The sequence below is a fragment of the Mastigoproctus giganteus genome, chromosome 8, assembly GCF_048544385.1.
Source record: "Mastigoproctus giganteus isolate SK-2022 chromosome 8, ASM4854438v1, whole genome shotgun sequence".
Lineage (NCBI taxonomy): Eukaryota > Metazoa > Arthropoda > Arachnida > Uropygi > Thelyphonidae > Mastigoproctus > Mastigoproctus giganteus.
In genome coordinates this window covers 173433164-173458900 of record NC_143582.1, presented here as the reverse complement: position 1 = coordinate 173458900, position 25737 = coordinate 173433164, and the positions used below count along the sequence as shown (strand labels likewise).

The 25737-nt window shown below is 38.0% G+C and overlaps 1 protein-coding gene across 1 annotated transcript in view; it reads left to right on the top strand.

Annotated features, from left to right (window-relative positions):
• The window catches only part of ZnT49B (solute carrier family 30 member 9), a 168165-nt gene that overhangs the window by 44245 nt on the left and 98183 nt on the right, over nucleotides 1-25737 (top strand). Inside the window, exons 6-9 of the mRNA XM_090379907.1 lie at nucleotides 408-490; nucleotides 602-669; nucleotides 19220-19275; nucleotides 24110-24212. Coding sequence (XP_090236033.1) covers nucleotides 408-490; nucleotides 602-669; nucleotides 19220-19275; nucleotides 24110-24212 — 310 coding nt within the window. The remainder of the gene's footprint in view (nucleotides 1-407; nucleotides 491-601; nucleotides 670-19219; nucleotides 19276-24109; nucleotides 24213-25737) is intronic.

Genomic DNA, 25737 nt, shown 5'->3' with positions numbered 1-25737 from the left:
CGCATGGTGCCTTGAAAACTTCTCTAAAGCTTCTAGACTCTTCCGACAGAGGATAGATAGATTAATAAATTGAGTTACGAACTCTTTCCACTCACTATCATAATTTCTTCTGAATGCTATTTCTGTAGATTCTTCCACAACGCTGTTCTTCCAACTTGGTATCTATAATTCTACTGCTATCTTCCAAGCATGTCCAACTAGGCAGGTAACATCCATTCACTATCCAGCTCCAAAATCACAGAACTGACTTTTTCTCTTCCTCACTCATCCTTTCTATTTGATAATAAATTTACTTAAGCAGCATTTGCACATGAACACTAACTGTAATATTTGTGGATTTTATTTTGCTTGGCTTATTATACTAAATTAATGTGACATCAGAATTGAAAGAAAATTTTATTGTGTAGGGCCATGGAAGTTTGGGGAAGTCAAGAGGCATTGCAAAGAGAATTACAAAAAAAATGGTTGGAGGAACAGAAATACAGAAATGGTAAAATCTTATTTCTTTATATGATTGTTGATTAATTTTATATGTGAAGTTTACAGTTTTAATTGATTTCCTGCTTTGCATCGTTTTTTTTTTTTTTTTTTTTTTTAACAGATATGTTTTATGTGAAGAAGGTAATCAAAGAATATTCTCGTTCTGCTGTCAATAAAGAAGAAGCATTGGTAAGATATAGTTTAGAAAAAACAGTTAATTAATTTCTTAGATCTTTTAAGTTGTAAAAGAAAGAATAGCTATCTAATTCTTGTTTTATAACTTTTTATAAATGTCTAATTCATTGGCATTGAGAGTGAGTTGTAATTTCCTTGAACTGCCGTCACTTTGAGTTATAATAAAGTGTGGTCTACTCTTGATATGCAGAACAATGCAAATATAATACTAAAACTGCCATTCATGTCACTCGTTATCTGTGAGTGTTATGTGTAAAGTAAAGAGTAAATTAATTAATATCAGAATATTTTTTGACTAAAAGCCACACAATAGTGGTTGCTTTTTTGGGGGGGGGGACATACACAACCTATCAAAGGTATTCAGATACAATCACATTTAAAAAAACATGACTTTTAATAAACAAATTAATAAAGTGTGGCTCCACCACCTTTGTCCCAGTGACAAAATTGATCTGTGTAATAGTACTAGTAGTAGTAGTAATAGTAGTGTATGATGCAAGGAAGCAAGCTTATACAGAATCAGGCTGGGGGGGGAGGGAGGCCATTTATATCCTTTGCTCATCCCTGTCAAATAATTTGTCTAATCCTTCTTTAAATTTATTCAAATTACCCACTTCCATGATACATGATTGAAATTTGTTCCAATCAATAGTTTTTCTCTTGCCGAAATAAAATTTGCACATATATGTCCTGTAATCATCCTTTTCATTTTATGTCCCCTTGTGTGTATTGTCCAAGAAAGAGTAAGGATGCCATCTGCATTTAGTATACTCGATTCATTAAAGCTTTAAACACTTCAGTCAGGTCTCCTGTGTGCCTAGTTTTCAGATGCTGGAATTTGCAGAACTGAAGCCTTAATAAGAGTACCCTTTTGTGCCCTTGCTAATCGTTGCTCTTCTCTGCATATATTTGAAAGATTCATATCTGTGCACACTACTGAAGATGCAGCCTAACTGTTGCCTTATACAGCAAAATAATCAGATAATCACCTCCTTGTCCCTACTGGCAAAGTTCCTGTAAATCAATGAAAGAACTTCATGAACTATCACTATCCTAGCAGTGCTGTCTACACTGCTTAGAGAATGAACTTCATGTCAGACTGTACAATTACTGCTAGGTCTTTTTCATTCTCCACAGCCTTGAGTGTGGTACCACTAAATTGGTATATTATTCTTGGCTTACTGCCACCCAGACACAGTACTTTTCATTTATTGATGTTAAACCTCATTTGTCCTATTCTCAGCCCATCTGCCTAGTTTCCTTTATTATGTGGTACACGTAATAAAGATTCCCAAGATGGTGGAAATGTATTGGACTGTCATTTGTTGATCTCTCCTCACCAGATCATGCACACTATCAAAAACTTCTGGAGTGATGGACATTGCAGGTCTTCCATAATGTGGTTTATCTTCCAGGTTCTTCTGCCCTCATTTAAATTCTGCTGCTCACTTCTTAACCAAGTAATAGGAAGGAGTATCCTTCCCCAGCTTTGTAACTATATCCTCCTGAATTGCCTTTGACATTATTCCATTGTTTTCCCAATTATTGGATGACTGCACAGTGACTGATTTTGTCTATTTTCCTTCATTCACACAACTTTGTTGACTTCAGGACTTGTAATTAAAAAAAACCAAAAAAAAAAACATTATTGAAACTGCATGGGACCTGGTGGCTTACTATTTGAAATGTTATACATTAAGTACAGAAATTTTTAATACTGTATCACTACCCTTTCATACTCAGGCTACAAAATTTTTCACACTCCCTTCAGTGGCCAAATACTTGCATCCTTGTGAATAAGTGTTCTTCCAGAAGGATCCTTGTTAAATTACTTTTAGAATAATACTTGTATTAGCAGATTTCTTCCTGCAGATATAACACGGTACTTCTACAACACAGTTTCACTCTAACACAATTGATAAATTGTGGAAATCCTCGCGCAGTACAGTATTTATGTAACATGGTTAGAGAATTGCAAAAAACCTCACATAACACTGTATTTTTGAGCATTTGTGCAGGGGAAACCCTGCTATTATGTTGGATGTAATTTTTCAGCATTTCCATTCTTTTTTTTGAATCTTCGCTATTGACTCGCTAGTCATTATGCAAAAAAAAAAAAATGGGGAATCCCATGTTAGGTTCTGTGCTGTTGAACTTGTGGAACAATCTAGATTTCATTTTTATTACTATTAGATAATGTGCCAAGCCATCCAAAAGAATTAAAATTATCCAAACTTTGAAGTAATGTTCCTACCACCTAATACAACTTTTTTAATTTAGCTAATAGATCAAGGCATTATATCTACCTTTAAAACACATTACATCAGAAAATCATTACAATAGATTTAAAAAAAAATTGATTCCGAATCTATTGAAGTGAGGGAAGCATAGAAACATCTTTCAATTGTGGACTGTATTAGCTTTATTACTCAAAGAAGTAAAACCGTCAACATTAAATGCACGTTGAAAAAATGTATGACCAAAGTCAGTTCATTCAGGAAAAATGTAGAACCGGTAGAAAATGAAATCAGTGCGATAGTAGAACTTGGTAAGTCGACACCTACCTTGGTAAGGTAGGAGTGGAAGTTGTTGATGATATGACTACTGAAGCCTTCAGTTGGTAGAATGGTCTTTTTCACAATGTGGCTGAGTTAATTGGTTTCAGGCAAGGGTAGCATGGTTTTTTCCTCACGGATACTCTGGTTTTTCATCCAGCAAAACAGAAAATTGACCTCAGAACACAAGCAATTTATAGACAATATACACAGAGCAACATGGACTTAGTCGCCGGTACTCCTAAAAAAAAAAAAGAGATATGGTTACTGAAGATGTTCAAGAATTACTGGTAGAAAGAGGCTGACAAAGCATATTTTAGTATTAGTAAATAAATAAATACAAATAAAATAAAATAATAAGAATAAAAACAAATTAATAATAAGAAAAAAATTTAAAATAAAATAATAATAAAAATTAATAAGAGAAAAGGAAATGGACAACCTATTCATTTCCCTCCTCCCTTAGGTAATTATCCAGCTGACCTTTGAATTTCCCTAGACTATCAGCCTCTACCACCCATGTAGGTAACTTGTTCCAGTAATTTATAACTCACTGTCTAAAATAAAACTTATTGCAGTCCAGGCTAAACAACTCCCCCCCGTAACTTGAAATTATGGCCCCTAGTTCTAGAATCATTTATAACCGTGAAAATTTCATCCTTATTCATTTTATTTATGCCTCTCAGAGCCTTAAACACCTCAATCAAGTCTCCTCTAAGGTGCCTAGTTTCCAAATTCTGCAACCCATATATTCAAAGTCATTCCTCATATGGATGCCCTTTTGCCTATCTCACCAGGCAAGTTACCCATCTTTGGACCCTTTCAAGAAGAACAATGTCTTTCTTTAGGTGTTGTCTCCATACTTGAACACAGTATTTCAAGTGTAGTGTAACAATAGCCTTATATAATGGGATTATAATGTCCTGATTTCTACTAGCAATTGTTCGATAAATTATCGATAGGACACCATAGGCCTTTCTTGCAACCTGTATGCAACGCTCGGAGAACTTCATGTCTGACAGGGCCCCGAGTGCCAAGTGAGTGATCTAGCGATTTTCAAAGCATGTTTTCTATAAAGAAGTGGTTAAAGATTTTCTAAAGCCTTTTTACTTTCAAAGTTATTTATTTTCTGGCTGTTTTTAAATAAAGAACGAAGCCTCCTATAAGAAATGAAAGACACCTTTCTTTTGTATACAAAGGGTACTAGGAGAGTTTTGCAATACAGCTTTGTTTATTTAATTTTTTCAAAGTAATTTCCTCTACGTTCAATACACCTCTCCATCCTCCGAAACCAATCTTTAAACCAGTTCTGCCGAGTTTCACTAGGGAGTAAAGCACACTCGTTGTCCCAAGCCCGTAGAAGGTCCTCATCACTGGAAAACCGCCTCCCTTTTAGCTTCATTTTCACATGCGGGAACAGTGCAAAGTCGCAGGGAGCAAGGTCTGGACTGTAGGGAGGGTGCTCGAGAAGTTTCAGTCCTGTCGTGGTCAAATATTCGGTGCAGGCTTTGGCGCGGCGAGCTGCAGCATTATCGTGATGGAGGTACCAGGTGGCCATTCTTGACTTTGGCCGCAGGTTCTTCATAGATCCAATGACTTTAGGCAGGCATTGTTCAGTATACCACTTAGCTGTGACTGTCTTCTGCGTGTCCAAAACGACACGTTCCACAATTCCACTCAATTTGAAAAATACAGCTATCATTTTCTTCTTTACAGATTGGGATTTTCTGACAATTACGGGTGTGTCGTCATCATCAAAGACCCAAACTTTGTTTTGAGCCTTGGTCGGCAGATCGTAATAGTACAGCCAAGTCTCGTCACCTGTCACGATGTTGTTCACATACCGAGATTGTCCCTTATCAAACTTTTTTAACATCTCCCGGCACCAAGTCACACATCGTGTCATCTGCTCTTCAGTCAGTTGATGCAGCACCCAGAGAGAACAAAGTTTCTTCACGTGCAAATGACCTTGCAGAATCGAACGAATTGCTGGTGCATTTAGGCCCAAAGTATCCTCTATCTGTTGGTAGGTCACTCGCCTGTTTTCGTCAAGCATTTTCCTCACAGCAGTAACGTTTTCCTCCGTAAATGAGGTTCGTGGCCTTCCCGGCCTCTCAGAATCCTCCAAAGTGAAATTTCCCCTTTGGAATTCTCTATACCACCTGAATATCGTTGTACAATGTGGACAATCATCATCTAGTGCAAGAGTCATTTCTTCTAAGCACTGGTCTATGGTTAAACCACGCACGAAATTATACCGCAAAACTGTCCTTATCTCATTTCGTGACCACGATGCCATCGCAAGCACTTTACACTCTCACTACTAATGAATAACTGAGCCCATCGACTTGGCGCGGCGGCTACTATGCACGTATGAACATGTCTCAACATGCAGCAACAAGCAGCTTCCTGTGATTCATTGTTGCGTCATATTGCAAAACTTTCCTAGTACCCTTTGTATATAACTAACTTTTCTAAAACACTAACCACTAACTTCTTATCGCTTGGTTACTGGTGGCACCGCTCCTGCCTCCACGCAGTGGGGCTGGAGGGCCTCCGTAGCCAGGTGGGAAGGAGCAGCAGTGCGTAGCACACGCTTCTTGATTAGACCGGGGTTCGAGCCCGTCACCACCAAATACGGAGGATGCGGAAAGGTCAGGGAATGACCACCGCATATCCCTTAGCAATATGGCCTTAGTTGCTAATGCTCTTAAAAACCAAACAAACAACAAGCAGTGGGGCTGGTAACGTGGGAGATAAATCAACCCTCGGGGCTAAAAGGAGCAAAAATGGAAACCAATGAATTTCCTCGGCTAGAGCCCAAGAGTGCTCAATGTGAAATGGACCATGACTTCCCTACCTTGAAGAGAATGAAAAAAGACTCTGACAGACAGGAATCACCAGCCTTCCTGATTATCCATTCTCTGTCGGCACAACCTGTTAGCAAGCTCTCCCCTTTCATCATACAATGATGCCTGGAACGTGCAGCAGCATCACCAAAAATGGTGAAATGTCTCCAATCCAGGGACTTACTAATAGAGACTTCTCTCCCAAGACACTGAACAGTTATTAAGACTCACTACTTTAAGTGGAATTCCAATTCAGGTCACTCCACATAACACCCTGAATTTGTCCAAAGGAGTGATCACTGAGTGGGATCTATTGAACGTTTCTGAAGAAGAAATAGTACAGGAACTAAAGGAACAAAATGTAACACAAGCAAAAAGAATCGTGATACGAAAAGATGGTACCTTAGTCCCAACACGTAACATAATTCTAACCTTTAATACACCGAATCTACCAACTTCAGTCAAAGCAGGTTACTTAAATTGTCGTTTTCGGCCTTTTGTCCCAAATCCCCTAAGATGTTACAAATGCCAGAAATTTGGTCACTCCCAGACAGCATGCCATGGCATTTCAACATGTCCAAACTGTGGCTCTACAACTCTTACCCATTAGAATGCAAGGCACGAACTCCGCAGTGTCCTAATTGCAGGGGCAACCATCCAGCATACTCTAAAGAATGTGATCTCTGGAAGCTAGGGAAGAAAATACAAAAATACAAGATTGAAAATAAAGTCTCATACCAAGAAGCTAGAAAACAAATTAAACTAATCATGCCGAAAAGCTCTTATGCCTTGGCTATCCACTCTCACCAATCAGTAGTATGTCAGACGGAAGTATCACTCTCTTCAGATAAATCGATCGCAGACTGGGCTTGATCAGTTCTATCAACTCCGTTTATATCTAAGCTAAAAAGACAGTAGATCAAAGTATCAATACACCTCTCACAGTTCCAAATCAAAACATAACCCACAGTAAAGTAACAGAAAAACTGCAAAAATCAGATCCTATTGAGGTTAATCAACCCCCCTCAACAAGGATGGATACTGATGATATGAACACACAAGATCTTCTCGAATTACATGCAGATGGTGAAATGGAAGATAACAATGATTCAGCATGCCCCAACTTTCCCAGAAAAGAGAAATCTAAACTAGATTGTCACAAACAACCCACTTATAAAAAGCAGCCAGATTCATCTCCCTCTTACAAATCCAAATAATGGAACATATCATCCAATGGAACTGTAGAGGCCTTCGCAGTAACATTGATGATATCCATGAATTAATTTACCACTATAGACCTCTTGCAATGTGCTTGCAGGAAACAAATTTTACACCTCAGATCTCAATCAAAATCAAAAATTATACTATGTTCAGACAAGACAGAGCTGGCACTAACAGTGCTCACGGAGGAGTAGCAATACTCGTGGATTCAAGCATCCCCTCCAGACGCATCCATTTACAAAACCACCTTAGAAGCTGTTGCCACTCGCTTTGTAAATGGTATTACTCTGACACTGGTTTCAATCTATCTTCCGCCAAATCATCAATATACTATTCAGGAAATCAGAGATCTTGTTTTGCAGTTACCATCTCCATTTTGTTTACTAGGAGACTTTAATGCCCACCATCCAATGTGGTGTTCCCCTATCTCAGACAGACAAGGGAAGCTTATTGAAATGTTGATAGACAGGCAGAATTTAACTTTATTAAATACTGGCATGCCCACGTATATCCATCTCCCTACAGGTTCAACATCTGCAATAGACCTTTCCATTTGTTCCCCAATCTTCTGTCCAAGTATAGATTGGGTAACTGAATGATCCTTATAGCAGCGTCCATTATCTAATAATCTGTAAAATTCAAACATGCTGTTCCCTCCCAACAGAAAATCCAATTAAATAGAAATTTTCAAGGGCTGACTGGACAAAATAAAGAATGCACATATAATTTGACAGCTATATCATTCAGTCCTGTTCCATCGACAGTGTTACTGAGCACATCACAAATCAAATTCTGACAGCCGTATCTGCTGCCATTCCTCAATATCAAGTAAGAAATAGACGAAAAACAAATTACTGGTAGAATGAAGACTGCAACCATGCGAAAAAAGAGAAAAACAAAGTGTGGAACCTTTTCTGCAAACATCCAACCACCTCCAATCTTATTAATTATAAATGTCTTAGAGCAAAAGCTCGTTACATCAGACATAAAGCGAAAAAAGAATATTGGATTAAATTCACCTCATCAATAAATAAAAATACCGATACTAGATTAATCTGGAGAAAAATAAAATGTTTCAACAGTAAATTTCCTCCTTTATCCACCCCACTACTGTACTAGAATGGGCAGGAGCTTTCTACTCCGACAGAAATATCAAATGCACTGGAAATTGTATTTTCTCAGTTATCCTCTTCTATTGCCTATGATCAAACATTTCAAAAACTTAAAACAGTTGCAGAGAAATCGAAATTAAATTTCACTGACTATCCTGCTTTACCTTATAATCAACCATTTACCATGCTTGAGCTGCAGCAATCCCTTACCAACTCAAGAAACAGTGCTGCTGGGCCTGATGATATATATTATGTAATGCTCCAAAATTTGGATCAAAGATCACTCTCCTTGCTGCTCATATTTTTCAATCGAATTTTTTCTGAACATACCTTCCCAAGTTCCTGGCGTCATTCTTAGTAATTAGTAATTGCAAAGCCCGGTAAAGATCATTCTGTTACGCAAAATTACAGGCCGATATCCCTTACCAGTTGTCTCGGCAAAACCCTCAAGAAAATGTTACATCCCCGTCTCACTTGGTTCCTGGAGTCCCAAAACTTGATTTAACAACAACCAATTTGGTTTCCGGAAAAACAGATCTTCATTGGATCTCATGATCAAAACTGAGACAAACATTAGAAATGCTTTCATCAAGAAGGAACATCTCATCATGGTCTGTCTTGACGTTGAGAAAGCCTTTGACACTACATGGCATTTCAGCTTCTTAAAAGATCTACATTCTCTTGGCCTGAGAGGTAATTTACCATACTTTATCAAAAATTTTCTTCGGCAGAGATCCTTTCAAGTTCGCTATCGGGGAACCCTCTCTAAGGTTTGTAGCAACTTACCCAAGAAGAAGGAATTCCGCAAGGGTCTGTTCTCAGTGCCACTTTGCTTGCAATGAGAATGAACCATTTTATTGAACTCATTCCGAAAACTGTAGATTCGTACAGTAAATTTCCTGTCATTCTCAAAACATGCATTACATTGAATGCCAACTACAAATATCAATTAATCACATCCTGACATGGATGACACAAAATGGTTATAGACCTATCCAGCCAGAAACCTGCTGCCATTCACTTCTGTACCAGATGCAATATGCATCCTGAACCCGAGCTCCACTTGAATAACCATCCTCTTCCCATAGCTAATAGTATTCGTCTACTAGGATTATTTTTCGATGGTAAGTTAAACTTCCAAAAGCACATCGAATATCTCCATACTAATTGTCAAAAGAAACTGAACATACTCAAAGTCTTATCAGCGACAACATGGGGAGCAGATCGTTACAGCCTGCTTCACTTATACAGAACCATAATTAGATCACGCCTGGACTATGGCATGCCTGTTTTCGATTCTGCTAGGCAGAGTGTTTAATCTCGCCTCAACCCTATTCAACATTCAGCTCTTAGAACAGCACTAGATACGTTCAGAACATCTCCAGTGCAAAGTTTATATATTGAAGCCCATGAACCTCCTCTAAATATCAGAAGAAAGATGTTGCTTGTTGAACTATGCAATCAAGATCCAAAGCCAGATTACCCATCCTAATTGGTCAATACTTTATGATCCGCTGTATATGACCCTCTATAGAAACAAACCATAGACAGTTTGGCCTTCTGGTATTAGGCTAAAACATCTAGCAGAAGATTGGGATATACACTTCAATAAAATCTTGGAAGATCCTATAGATGCCGACCCTCCATGGTCTGTCTTCATGCCATCTTGTGACAGTTACTTCCACCAGTGGGGAAAACACTCTCTATCACACTTTAACATCCAACATCTGCACATTGAGCATACTCAACATTATCCTAACTTCCCTAAAATATATACAGATGGATCGAAGCCAGAGTGGATCGGGTGCAGCAGTGGTACTCCCTGATACTATCATTTCTCTATCTCTTCCAACAGAGTGTAATAGCTACATGACTGAATTATATGCCATAAAGCTTGCATTAGAAAATGTTTTCCACATGTCAATTCAAAAGAGCATAATATACACAGACTCGCAAGGTAGTAGTAGTAGTGGCATGTGATGCAAGAAAGCAAGTGTATGAGCTTATACAGCATCAGCCAAAAAAAAAATAATAATAATAAATAAAAAATATCACACTATTCCCTCCAAATGCCTGTCCAGTTCCTCCTTAAATTTATTTAACCTATCAACTTCCACAACGACAGATGGAAGTTTGTTCTAGCAATTAACCACCCACTGGCTAAAGGCAAATTTCTGCACCTGCATTTCTGCAGTCTGCATCTGTCTTTTCTTAATTTGAATTTATGCCCCCTTAGATTCGTAATCTGAACAAGTGGAAGGATCCCATCAGGATTCAGTGTGCTCAACCCATTCAAGGCCTTATACCCCTCAGTCAGATCACCGTGCAGGTGCCTAGTCTCCAGCCACTGCAATTTGCAGAACTTAAGCCTCTCTTGGTAAGAGGATCCCTTCATTCCCCTCACCAATCTTGTTGCCCTTCTCTGTACATGCTCAAGCAAATCTACATCCTTCCTAAAATGAGGCCTCCAGACCTGTACGCAGTACTCAAGGCGTGGCCTGACCATTGCCTTATACAGACGGAAAATCACCTCCTTTTTCCTGCAACAAAATTCCTATATATCATTGACAAAACCCCATGACCTGCCCTGGCAGCCTGTCTGCATTGCTCAGAAAACTTCATATTTGACTGCACAATTACTCCCAGGTCTTTTTCATTTTCTACCACCTTAAGTGTAGTACCACACAGTTGGTACGTTTCTCTGGGGTTACTTCTACCCATATGCAGTACTTTGCATTTGTCAAGGTTAAACTTCAGTTGCCACTTCTTAGCCCATCTGCCCAAATTATCTAGATCCTGTTGCAGTAGCACACTGCCATTACTGTCGTTAACAACCCTGCCAACCTTTGTATCATCTGCAAACTTCGACACTAAGCCTGATATACCTTCATCAATATCATTGATAAATATACAAAACAACAGAGAACCCAACACTGAACCCTGTGGGACTCCACTAATAACATTAGTCAACGAAGAGCAGCACCCATTGATTACCACCTCTGTCTTCTCCCATTCAACCATCCTTTTATCCAATGTAGCACCTTACCCTTAATACCATTCTGCTCCAATTTGTACAATAGTCTTCCATGCACAACAGTGTCAAAAGCTTTCCTGAAATCCAAATATATGATATCAAAATTATTTTTTGCATCCAGTTCCTTTATAACCACATCATAATATCCAATCAAATTTGTCAGACAAGACTTTCCCTTAACAAACCCATGCTGTGTCTGAATTATTGCTGCAGTCTTGTCTAGATGATCCTGCAAATAATTATCTTTAACCAGTGACTCCATTATTTTACCCGACTACCCGGAACAAAAGTTAAACTAACTGGTCTGTAATTACTTGTGTCACCCTTCGATCCCCCTTTGTGAATTGGGGATACATTTGCACATCTCCAGTCCTTGGGGACCTCCCCTGAGTCCAAGGATGCTCTCATAATTATGGATAAGGGTTTGCTTAGTTGCTTTTCCGCCTCCTTTAACATAACTGGATAAATCCCATCCACCCCAGGTGCCTTTCTTATGTTTATCTTCAACAATTTCTCCTCCACTTTGCTCTCAGTTATTACAAAATCATTAAGCATCCTGCTACAATTTGATAATCTTCTGCCATTTTCAAACCTTAATAACTCCTCATGTGTGAATGTAGATGCAAAATACTCATTCAGTTTGTTTGCTATCTGAGCAGGATCATCAACAGTTGAACCATCGATATCAGATATCAAGTGGACCAATCAGGTTCATCCCCTTCCTTTTAGAGTTTATATAAGTAAAGAAATCCTTGCTGTTTTTCTTAGCATCTTTTGCCAAAGATTTCTCGTAATCTGCCTTCGCCTGCCTTAACCTCCTTTGTGACCTGATTACAGACTAGCTTATGTCTGCCATAGGCTTCTGAGTCGCTTGATAATTTATATGCATCCCATGCATTTTTCTTCTCTGTCACGAGTTTCATTAGTCCATTTAGGCCTAAACCTTGAACAGTATTTCTTAATAGGTATGAAACTTTTAGTAGCATCCACGATTAATTCCTTGAATGCTTCCCACTTAAAATTTACTGTTGGTATTGTCATCAGTTGATCCCACTATACAGAATTTAAAAACTGTCTGAGACCAGTACTCACCTTTACGGAAGCAAAAACCCTTTCCTTTACCCCTGATGGTAATTATATCTTTAAGTAAATCCCACATCAGTACACTGTGATCGCTGCCACCTAGTGGTTCCTTTATCTGTAAATTCTTAATACAAGAATGATCACTGCTGATAACCAGATCAAGAGTATTACTCTCTCTGGTTGCCTCTCGAACATGCTGCTGCAGAAAACAAATCATCCAATAAATCCACAAAATCTGACGAGTGTGTGAGTGACCAACCCACGCGTTCCAGTCAATATCTGGGAAGTTAAAATCCCCCATTATAAGACATTCTGATTTACTAGCCCACTCTGTTTCTCTGTACAATTGTTCATTGTACTCATTGAAGTTAGGCCTATAACACACTCCTACTCTTGTTTTTGCTTTTGCAGTGCTTATGTCACACCAAACTGACTCAACAGTGCACTGTTCATCTATATCAACTGGATGCACTTCTTTTGATTTTATGTTTTTCTTAATTAACAGCATAACACCTCCTCCCTTCATATCCTGTCTATCCTTTCTGTACACATTGTACTCCCCAAATTCCAGTTCTGCATTCCTTATATCTGTGTGACACCACGTCTCTGCTATCCCAACAATATCCGCCTTTGATGTCTTGACCAACACTTCAAATTCATTCAGGTTCCGTATTAGCATTGCAAAACAATTCCTTACTTACTCACCCGTTATTAAAGCTCATCAAAACACAGTTGATAAGTCTTAGAGAGCATCAGAAAAAGGTTAACCTTTGTCGGATCCCAGGCTATACTGGAATACCAGCAAATGAAATTGCGGGTGATGCTGCCAAAAATCCATCCAGCTCAGCCCCACTGAATTCCCACATACCGGTCACAGATTATAAAATGAATATACAAAATATATGTAAAGATCAATGGACTCTTCAGTGGCAAGTGCAATTTCATAATAAACTACTCCAAATAAAACCTTTACCAAAATTATGGGCTTCTAGCCCCATTGCAAACAGACAAGAAGAAGTAATTCTAGCCAGCCAGAATCAGCGATACTCATTTAACCCCTCGGTTTCTTTTGTCAGGGAATGACCCTCCTCAGTGTAATCATTGTCATACACCACTCACAGTCAAACACATACTTCTGGAATGTACTCTATATAATAATGCTCGACTAGTGTCTTTCAGTTCTCTGTCAAATTTAAAGGAACCTTTGTTGCTTGGCCATATCATAGGCAAAAAATCAAATCTCGCAGAATTCCTAAAACGAATAGGATTGTATAGCCGTTTTTAACTGCTTCTAAATCAACAAATGCAGGCAGTATGCACCACTTCCATAAGTGTAATATGGCCTAAGTAGCCATTGTACCAAAACCCCATCAACAACATCTGACAGTATCATAACACCCAAATCCCTTTCCTCCACTACCGGCTTTATTTCAACTCCACCAAATATATAAGTTTTTTGGGGTTACTGTTCCCCAGGTATAATAATACCTTACACTTTGCTGGATTAAAGCATAGATGTCATTTTTCTAACCATCCCTGAAGTCTGTCTCGGTCATTCTGAAGAAGCTGTGCTTGGCTACTCAATCGTTGACTACTCTACCAATCTTTACATCATCTGCAAATTTAGACATCACACCCTCAATTGGTCATTCATGAAAATCAAAAACAACACTGATCCTTGGGGAACTCCACTTCTTACATCAACCCAATCTGAGGAATAACCATTTTTCACAACCCTCTGCCTCCAGCCCTGAAGCCACCCTGGTATCCCTCCAAGGATTTTCCCTGTGATTCCAACCTGTTCCAGCTTATAAAGTAACCACTCATGTGGGACTGAATTCAAGTGCTTTGCTGAAATACAAATAAACAACGTCAGAATTATTCCCAAGGTCCAGCTCTTGAGTGACCCTGTCAAAATATCTAACCAGATTAGTTAAACATGATTTTCCCTTTACAAAACCATGCTGACTATCCTTCAGAATTCCATTTCTAACTAAGTGATCCTGAATTCCACTCTTGATCATAGTCTCCAAGACTTTCCCTACTGCTGAAGTTCCCTACAGCTGACTAACTGGCCAGTAATTTTCCCACTTCACTCTTAGAACCGCCCTTATGTATTGGAGATACATTGGCACTTTCCCAGTCCAACGGAATCACTCCACTCCCAAGTCCAGTGATGGTCTCATAATTAGCCTCAATGGTTCAATGCACCCACTTCCTGCCTCCTTTAAGATTATAGGATAAAACTGCATCCATTATCAACCTACTGCAGGATAGAAGCCTCCTCAACAATCCATGTTGAGGGAAGTGAACCATAATCTGCCATGCTGGTCCAGTGCAGGTTGGCAGTTCGACCGTATTTAGCAGTCAAGGGCTTGAACCCCGGTCTACTCAAAGAGTGTGTGCTACTGCACTCCCGTGCATGACCACTCTGCTACGGAGGCCTAGATTATAGGATATATACCATCAACCCCAGGGGTCTTACTCACCTGTAGGCTCAAGTTTTTTTCATTAAATAAACATCTGAAATTTCGATATCATTAATTACATTTTTTTTTCAACTTTGCTCCCATAATTTCTCATTGACACAAGGGGGTTTTTCTTCTCTAAATATTGATGCAAAGTAACTGTTGAGTTCATGTGCAACTTCAGCTGTGGTATCTAATACTATCCCATGTCCATTACATAAAGGTCCAATATGGTTTGTCCTTCTCTTCTTTGCTTGCATTTATATATGTGAAGAATTCCTTATCCCCCCCTCTTTGTTTTCTTTGCCAGAGCTTTCTCATAATCTGCCTTTGTCAACCTAACCCTTTCAGTGGTATTATTACAGATCAATTTGTAGCTGTTATAGGCTTCAGTACTTTTTATTGCTCTGTAACTTTTCCATGCCTGCTTTTTCTGTTCAAGTAATTTGGCAACTTCATTATTCATCCAACTTGGAATCCTCCTCGTGGAGTATTTTTTTAATGGTATATAAGCATTCAAAGCTTCTGTGATTAATGTTTTAAAGGTATACCATAATTCAATTGTATTCACTCTCTGTGAGATATCTACCCAGTTAATAGAGGCCATGTAGCACCTTAAGGCATCGTAATTTCCTCTCATGAAATTATAACCCATTCCTTTGCTTTTAACTACTGCTACTTCTCTCTTCATCGTCCACTGTAGAACTCCATGATCACTTCCTGCTACTGGTTCCTGTACTGTCAGCCATATTACGTCATCTGGTTCATGGAAGATGATGTCTAGAGTATTCTTTTCCCTAATACTTTCCCTGACATGTTGATACAATTAGCAGTCATCTAGTTTATTTAAAAATTTTGTCCCCCATGTGGAGTTTCAGCGCCTCCGTAGTCAGGTGGGAAGGAGCAGCAGTGCGTAGCACACGCTTCTTGATTAGACCGGGGTTCGAGCCCGTCACCACCAAATACGGAGCATGCGGAAAGGTCAGGGAATGACCACCGCACCGGAGCAATATGGCCTTAGTTGCTAATGCTCCTAAAACCAAATAACAACAACAACATGTGGAGTTTCCTTCCCATTTGCTCCAATCAATTAGAGGCAAATTAAAATCACCCATAATAAGACATTCACGCTTACTTGCCCATTCTATTTGCATGTAGAGGCTCTCATCATAATCTTCACAATCACCTGGCCTGTAGATTACTCCCGCTCTCATTATACCTTTGCTTCCAACTATTTCACACCATACAGATTTTATAGTAGCATGCAAAACATCTGAATCCTGGAAAGCTTTCATTGCACTTAGGCTACTTTTGATAAGAAGCATGACCCCACCACCCCCTCTATCTTCCCTATCCTTCCTAAGTACATTACACATGCCGTACTAAAACTCATAATCCCCTATCTCCAGTAAATGTGGTGAAGATTTGGTGGAAATGGCATTGAAGGTAAACCAAATCAATTCAGAGGATGTTAGAGCAGATGAAAATTCTGAACTTCCAAATTTTACGCTAAAAAGCATATGGGAAGGCATAAAGTTAGCCAAGCAATTAGAATCTTATTTTTTGAATGCACACCGAAAAGAGCCCAAAGTTCAAAAGGGAGTGGGAGCTTAAAAAATGCTTAGTTCCATACGAAATTTATAAAGATCTGTCAATGGTGTATTTTTGTTAATTTTTCCCATGTATCCCCCCCCCCCGTTTTGTACTGGTTCTTAGTCCCGTATAACGCAGTTTCGGACTACATGAGATTTTATAGGAACCTAACTACCATGTTATACAAGGGTTACCTGTATATGATCTGAAAAAGGTAAATGTGGTGAAGTTCATTGGTTATAGATAACCATTGCACTTAATTACATTGGTTAGTCATTTTTATTAGGATTTAAATTACAATTTACATACGTTCTGAACCCTATTTGAGTTCTTTCCAGTTGTTAAGGGTGGCAAGTTTTCTAAAATGAAAATTCTACTTTATATAGAATAATACATTAATAAGACAGAAGTATATTTAAGTATTGTTTCATATAATTATTAATTTAAAGATAAATTGAGGTGTAATAAAAAAAGCATGGAGACTGACTTTGTATCTTGAAACTGCAGTGTTATAGAAGTTTCAACTTGTAGCATTTTTAGTGACAAATGCATTACTGAACATTCATCTAGATAGTAATGCACGAGTCATCCATTCTGAATTAGTGCACATTGAATATTTTTGTATTTCATTGCATTTCAAATGAGTGATTTTATTGAGCAGTGAATTTCCATCAAATTTTGTTTCAAATTAGAGAAAAGCGAAATAGAAACCCACAAAATGTTAAAAAAATCTCTTAGAGAAGATGCTATATGTTGTTCTAAGACTTTTTAGTGTTTTTTTTTTTTTTTTTTAGTTTAAAGAGAGCTGCTTGTCTGTTGAAGATGATTCTTACTCTGGCCACCCTTCAACTTAAAATGACTTATTTATTGTTCCTGCTCTGATTAGGAATGATCGGCATTTAATTATCAATGAAGTTACTAGTGAAACTGATATTTCTTATGGGGAACTTCAATAAATTTTAACACAAGATTTTGGAATAGGATGCATTTCAGTCACATTTATGCCTTTCAGAGAGTGGAAAGTTCTCACTACCAAGGAGATCCACCTGAGTAATATAATGTAGGTAGAATCTAAACACAAATAATATGAAGTGTTGAATTAAAAGTTCGGGAATAATTAATATTTGGGAAATAATGAAAATGTCCGGCAGCATTCCCAAGAGGCTTTGTTTGGAATTGATAATAGCTCCTGTGTTGTGTTCTGAATAATTTCCTCAGTTGTTTTAAATCTGCAACCTTTCAAGGGGGCTTTAATCTTGTGAAATGAAAAAAATCACAGAGAACTAAATCTGGTGAGTATGGTGGATGAGGGACCATAGTGATGGATGGATGAGAAATTCTGAATGGAAAACACCAAGTGTGCAGGGGTGTTGTTTTTATGCAAGCGCCAGGGCCCTGAAGTTCACTTTTCCAGATACTTTTTCCAAACAGCATTACACAATCAATGTATAACTTTTTTGTAGTATTCCTGGTTCACTGTTTGACCATGTTGACAAATTTATAATTAACAGTGCCTTGTGAGTCAAAAAATATGATTAGCATGATCTTGACATTTCATTCAGATAATCTGCTTTTATAATCCTGGGGGAGGACAGAGTCTTCCATTGAGAGGAAGCCTCTGTTTCCCGGTCATAGCCACAGCTGACCCACACTGGTGACAAATCATCAGTAATGATGGAAGAAACAGTGTGTGGATCAGCAGTGGCACATCAACAAAGATCCTGATATACGAGAATTCTTTGCTCTCCATTACCATCAGTGAAGATGTCAGGTACTAACTTAACTGAAACATGTCACATTCCCAAATTGTGTTGAAATTTATTGACATGTTCTATTAGAAATACCAATTTTACTAGCAACTTCGTGAATAGCTAAATATCAGTGACTCTTGATCAGATCACAAACATAAATGACTGAATCAGTTGTTTTGAAGTTAAAGGGTGGTCAGAGCAATGACCATCTTCACCAGACAATTGGCTCTCTTTAAACTTTGTGAACTACTGCAGAATCTTTGAATAGCACATAGCATCTTCTTGAAAGCTGTTAAAATTGTTTCCCTAATTTCACTACTACTTGGTAAAATCGCCCATTTTAAAACGTAAAAAAACATACAAAGGGATATTAAAAAAAATAGGCATTGAGTATTGGAATACATAACATAGAAAATTTCTTGCAACAAATTTGTTACAAGAAATTTTCTGCAAAGCACCTTATATTCAACACATACCGATTCAGACTGTAGATAAATGGCTGATTCAAGTGTTACTGTCTAGATGAATCACTGAACGTGTTGCAGCTTGTTACATTGCTGCAGTTTCATGATACAAAGTCAATTCCCTAAACGTTTAGATCAAACCTCGTATTCTGTAAGCAGAATTTTAAACCACTGAAGGAGAGCCACAAATCAGGGTGTTCTAATGTATGGTATACCCTACTTAAATGTAAACTGTTAGTTAAACCTAATAAATATATCTGAGTAGGTCAGTGAACTAGTCAGATGTTTTGTCTTGTTATTTTTCAAACCCTGCATTTTATCATGCCTTTTGATCACATAATGAAAGTAAATGAATGAGTTATAGATTCTTCCATATTCTTATAATATTATTATTGTTTTATTTAAAACTTCTAGAAAAGAGAAATTCTTCTAAGAGGATCAGGACGTGTAGTGATGACAGCAGTCATTATGTGAGTATAAAAATTAATTCATTGTATAATTATTTTAAATATATTCCATGTGTGTGTGTGTAAAAATTCAGGGACTGACATTGTACCTTAAAATTGTGGCATCATAGCAAGTTGAAACTTCTCTCGCAACATTTTTAATGACTCCTCTAGCCATAGTACCACGTGAATCATTCAGTCTGAATTAGCATACGTTGAAGAAGTCTTTTATATATTTAATCACATTTCAGAATAAGTGATTTTTATTTGAGCAATGCATTTTCATCACATTTTGTTTCAGATTAGGAAAGTGCAACAGAAACTCACAAAATGTTAAACAACTTTTGGAAAAGATGCTATATGTTGTTTGAAGACTAAGTTTAAAGGGAACCATTTTAATGTTGAAGATGGGCCTTGCTTAGCCACCCTTTGATTTCAGAAGCCAATGTTTCTGTTCATGATCTGATTAAGAGTGATTAATATTTGACTATCCATGAATTGTTAGTGAAATTGATTTTTCTTATGGGATGTGGCAATCAATTTTAACACAAGATTTGAAAATGCGATGCATTTTAGCTGAGTTATTGCCTTGAATCCTCGTCATCACCATCAACAATTATCCCAGAGAGCACAAGGTGCTCTCCATTAACATGCTGCTGCAGCTGCTCACCTAAACTTTGTTTTTTCAGTTATTACTGCCACATGAAATACACCACCTGTGATTCGTCACCAATTTGTCCCTGAACTGGTGACGAATCATGGGTGTATGGCCATGACCCAGAAATAAAGGCTCAGTCCTTTCAGTGGAAACCTTAATCAAATGTGAAGATGCCGACCGGGTTAGCCGGGTGGGTAAAGTGCCTGCCTGGCAACCCAAAGGTCGCGGGTTCGAATCCCGCCTCGGGCTTGGATCAGAGTATTGCAAAAACCTTGGGAGGTGCATTATGGCCACAGAAGCCAATGCGCCAACAACTAACGAAAAAAAAAAAAGAAAAAAGTGAAGATCATGCTTATCGTATTTTTTGATTCACATGGTATTGCTCATTATGAATTTGCTCCATGTGGTTAAACAGTGGGGCAGGAATACTAGAAAACAGTTTCATAGTAATTGTGATGCTGTTCAGAGAAAAAGGTCAGAAAAGTGGGCTTCAGAGAGTTGGCACTTGCTCATCACATTGCTTGCCATTCAAGTATTTCTCTTCTGCCTCTAGATACCCCTTTGATAGATCACAGATCCAGATCTGCAATGACTGAAGAAACTATTCAGACCATGACACAGGAACTATTAGAAATTAATTAAGAATCCTTACAGAAGGAATACTTCTTTGAGTTGCAGAAGCATCAGGATCTGTATATATCATGTCAAGGAGGCTGCTTTGGTGTAGATCTAGTCAAATAGCCAGTAAGCCTTATTTCCCAGAACTTTCACCCCCTCATATACAGGATGCTTCAAAATTGTATTTATATAAACACTTTATATTGTTTTAAACAATTGGCAGTAATTGTTATTTAAGACAATTGTAAAAATTTATGGAATTAAAATGTTGAGAATTGTTGATAGTTCAAACAGTTGTCAAAAATTCTCAATAATTGTCTTAATAGAATAGTACACTGAGCGGACAGAAATCACAGGATACCTACCTGGTAACTGCCAAGCCCAACCTTTGCCTGATAAGGGCAGTCACATGGCAAGGCATTGGGTCCACTAGTTCCCTCTCTGTGGGGGAGGCGCATTGTCCTGCTGGAAGAGTCCATTGCCCGATAAGTGCACAATGACCATGAAGGGATGCAGAAGGTCTGCAAGGATGGACACATAATCTGGACCATTCAAGGATGTATCTAGATGTACCAGAGGCCCCAATGTGTGCCAGTTGAACATGCCCCAGACCATTACCAACCATCCATCTACCTTAACAGTTCCTTGCTGACATGATAGGTGCATAGCTTTGTGCAGTTTATGCCAGATATGCACTCTCCTGTCCGCTTGAAATAACTTGAAATGGGACTCACCGGACCAGGAGACCTGTCTCCAATCATGCAAGGTCCAGTGCCAACGTTCTTTTGCCCAGTTGAGGCACATAGCATCCTGTGTCATAGTGTTAACAATGGGACTCTGGTGGGTCAGCGACTCCCATAACCTATTGCGGCTAATGATCGCGTGATGGTTTTGGTGATGTTTCTGGCATATCCCTTGTTGAAGTCGGTGGTGATTTTTGCCACTGTTGCTCTCGAGTTGGCTGAAACAATGAGAGACAGACGTCGACGGCCATGTTCATCCACCACCTTTCTCTGCCCGCAGCGCCATCCACGATGAGATGTTATTCTAGAAATGCCGCATTCCTGATACAGTCTTGATACTGTCGAATGGGGATAGTGCAATTTCTTTGCCACTTCTGCGATAGAGTGATCCATGTTTCGGACACCCACTATCATCCATTTTTCAAAATTGTTTAACTCAAAAAATTTTCCATACTGACATCGAATTACCATCTACATGAATACAATGATGCAATGTACCTATATACCTGCCAAATGGTGGATTCGTCCACTAGCTAGAGGGGTGACAGCATCGTATTGCCCAGTAACCAGGTATCCCATGAATTCTGTCCTTTCAGTGTAATATAGCAATAGCCCTATATTGCAAGGAAACCACAGGCTTTTTCTGCACTGGCCAAAAAAAAAAAAAAAAAAAACAACTAGTAGATAAGAAAATACAAATCATTTGCTTCCTTCTTCACCTATATGGGGAGGGAAGAAAATAATTTGTATTTTTTTTATTCAAACTGTCAGCTTCAACTACCTAATGAAGGCAGCCTGTTCTAGCAATCAAAGACCTGCTGGCTAAAATAAAACTTCCTACAATTTAGTGTAAATCTGTTCCCCTGTAATTTGAATTTATGCCCCCGAGTTCTGGAATTCTCTATAACAATGAAAATTCTGCCTTCGTTCATTTTACTAACCCCTCTCAGAGCCTTATAAACCCCAATCAGGTCATCTCTAAGGTGCCTGGTTGGTACTCTTTAGCCCACTTAATTTGAGTCTTTCCTCCTATGATCGCCTTCTTACCAATCTCACCATGCGAGTTGCCCATCTTTCGACCCTTTCAAGAAGCACAATGTCTTTTTACAGATGAGGTCTTCATATTTGCATATACAGTATTCCTTAGCTGCCATGATTAATTTTTATAAAGCTTTGCATTTTATAGAACTGAAACATGTACATGAAGAGGAAAAACACCTTGCTGCAACTGCATTAAAAAAAATGAGAATTTAATTAGGTTAGAAATTACATAAAATTTTAAGGAGGACTTTATATTATGGTCCTCCCTCCTAAAGTCTTTTTTAGAAGTTTTTTGAATGGCGTGTCGATTCAAATGCTTTAAGCATAATAAAGCTTTGGCTTTATTAAATAAAGCCAAGAATAATAAGTGGAAATTCAGACACATACATTGTTGATGAGCAAAGGTACAAACCAGAATTTAAATGAAAAAAAGAAATTGTAGAGATCGTACAGAATTCCGTTAACTTATTATTGGTTAGTAGCTGTATCAGTGGCTACCTTTGCTGATCTGGGCAGGACTTTTTCATAGATGTTGGTGCTCCCTTGCTGACCAATGTTACATGTTACTTTTCTGCCCTCTGATTTGATTTTCGGCAAAGTGGAGTCCTTTGTACTTGCTTGAAGCTTTTGAGTAGGAAATGGATGAGTGCAGTTGCCACTGGAAGTATTGTAGAGTAACTTCTTGATCCAACTGCTGGAAAGAAGTTTATATTGGGGGACTGCAAGATTTTATTTTATGATGGGTTCAGTGAATTCCCTCCTAATAAGATGTCCTTTTGCTGCAAAAAGTTAATTGAATGATTTGGATTTGTTTTGTAAGAACAGTTTAAACAAGAAATAAATTATTTGAAAGGATTTTAGCAATTCTGTAAAGTAATGTTTGTATTGATGTTTCAAAAACAGTTAATGCTTGGCATTATAACTTTTTCTGTTAGTTTAGGCATGAATATGTAAAACAAAGCCCTGTACTGTACATTCTGTCTGTTTCACGAGTTGTTAATTTAATTTAGAAACTTACTTGAATGATTTGTTATCCCTATATAAATTTCCTGTAATGTGATAATTTTTCTATATACTTTTATAAGGCCATGATCAAAATTTTGTGCATCAACTATGTGATGCAGAAATGAAATCATTTGCCACTGTCTTGCTGCTTAAATTTCAGGAAATTTGATGTAATGTAAATTGGAACTTGACATAACCTTAAATCACAAAACAAACACAGAAACCAGAGGTTTTTTGAATGTTATGTGTAACAAGAATGAAAGAGAGAAGATATAAAGTTAAAATTGTAACTTTAAGGATTTGATTCCAGTAGCAGTATTGACCAGTTATTTCTGGTTTCACTGGTTTATATAAATCTATGCAGAAAATTAATCAGTTTTGGGAAGGAAGAAGCTTTTGTTTTAAAGAAGATTCACCAGTATGAATTAAAAAAAATTAAAATTTACACATACAATTCACACATAATGGTGAATAATTTATCTCAGTGCAAAGAAGACAAAAAGGCAGCTGATTTGCTTCATAAGTAAGCAAAATAAAGGGGGCAGTTTTAAAAGGCTTCTTGGCATTACTACTGATAATTTTGGCTGAAAGCAAAAACTGTAACTAGCCAGAAGCTTGATCTTAAATACAAGATTATAGTGAATTTTGTTAATTTTGCTTAATTAAGTAACAGTTTCATTAAAAAATAATGCAAAAATTTTTATTTTGGAATTATATTTTTCAGTTTTTTTATAACTGCAGTTTTTTGTGTTTATTGTGTAGCTTATTTGAATTACTGATATTTTTGTTTCAGCAATGCTTCCAATTTTGCATTCAAATTAGCAGCCTGGTTATACACTGGATCCCATAGTATGTTTGCTGAGGCAATTCATTCATTTGCTGATACTTGCAATCAGGTAAGCAACCAGGAATGGCATAAAATAATTTATGCTTATATAGTAAACTACTTTAATGAACAACATCCATTGAACCAGCAGGCTTTTGTCCAAATGGAACCCAGTAACATTACTGCTTCAGCTTGATGGTATTTGACATCAGTTAATTATCTTCACAATAAAAGAGATTGCCACAAAGCGTAGGAGTTTCCTCAACACCCCTCATAAGTCTGCTGAGCAGGTCAGACATCAGCAGGGAATCATCTGAACTCCAGCAGAGGTACTTAATTCCTCAGACTCTGAATTAGCTTTAGCCAGAATTTTTTCTGATATTAAGAGCAGGAGATTGGAAGATTTACTTAACAAATACACAGCAACATTCAGAAAAAGTTGCAGTTAGAATTAAATTTGAAAGTGTCTGCAAATCTGCCCAGCACAATAGGAAGGAGTATATAATGAGAGTCTTGTCAATCAGTTCAGCCCTGAAGAGATTGTGCAAGGCTGAGGGGTAGAATTTTTTCAGCATGGTCTGTGTTCATTAACAGAAGACAGTGTTTTTACAGGGATGGGATACACTTAATATATGGGGACAAGAAGATTTGCTTATGATGTCAAAGCAGTGTTAGCCGAGTCAGAAAACTACTAGCTTGGGAGGATATCCAGACTAATAGATTAATAGCAACTGCAAGCAGAGGTGTAAGTGATTCTTGCACTCCTTTTATTAGAACATGCAGCCTGGAAAGAAAGATGTCAGGATTTATAAGGCCTGCTGGGAGGTCCTCGTGATAAAAAACAAATAGATGACCTGTGTTAGGGTTACTAAGAGTAAAATCAGATGCATATATTCTTGCTTATATGCTAATGCTAGCAACATAGTAAATAAATTTGATGAATTTGAAGTACTGGTTAAGTAATCAAATGTAGATATTGTAAGGATGTTGGAGATATGCCACTCGGATCAGAAGTCAAGGATGAAGAATTTTGAATGAGGGTCATCCTTAATTCCACATGATGTAGTAGTAGTAGTGGCATGTGATGCAAGAAAGCATGTGTATAAGCTCATGCAGCATCAGCCAAAAAAAAAAAAAAATCACACCATTCCCTCCAAATGCCTGTCCAGTTCCTCCTTAAATTTATTCAACCTATCAACTTCCACAACGACAGATGGAAGTTTGTTCCAGCAATTAACCACCTGCTGGCTAAAGGCAAATTTCCGCACATCTATTCTACATCAGTCCTTCCTTAATTTGAATTTATGCCCCCTTAGGTTCGTAATCTGAACAAGTGGAAGGATCCCATCAGAAATCAGCGTGCTCAACCCATTCAAGGCCTTATACACCTCAATCAGATCACCGCGCAGCTGCCTAGTCTCCAGCCACTGCAATTTGCAGAACTTAAGCCTCTCTTGGTAAGAGGATCCCTTCATTCCCCTCACCAATCTTGTTGCCCTTCTCTGTATACGCTCAAGTAAATCTACATCCTTCCTAAAATGAGGCCTCCAGACCTGTATGCAGTACTCAAGGCGTGGCCTGACCATTGCCTTATA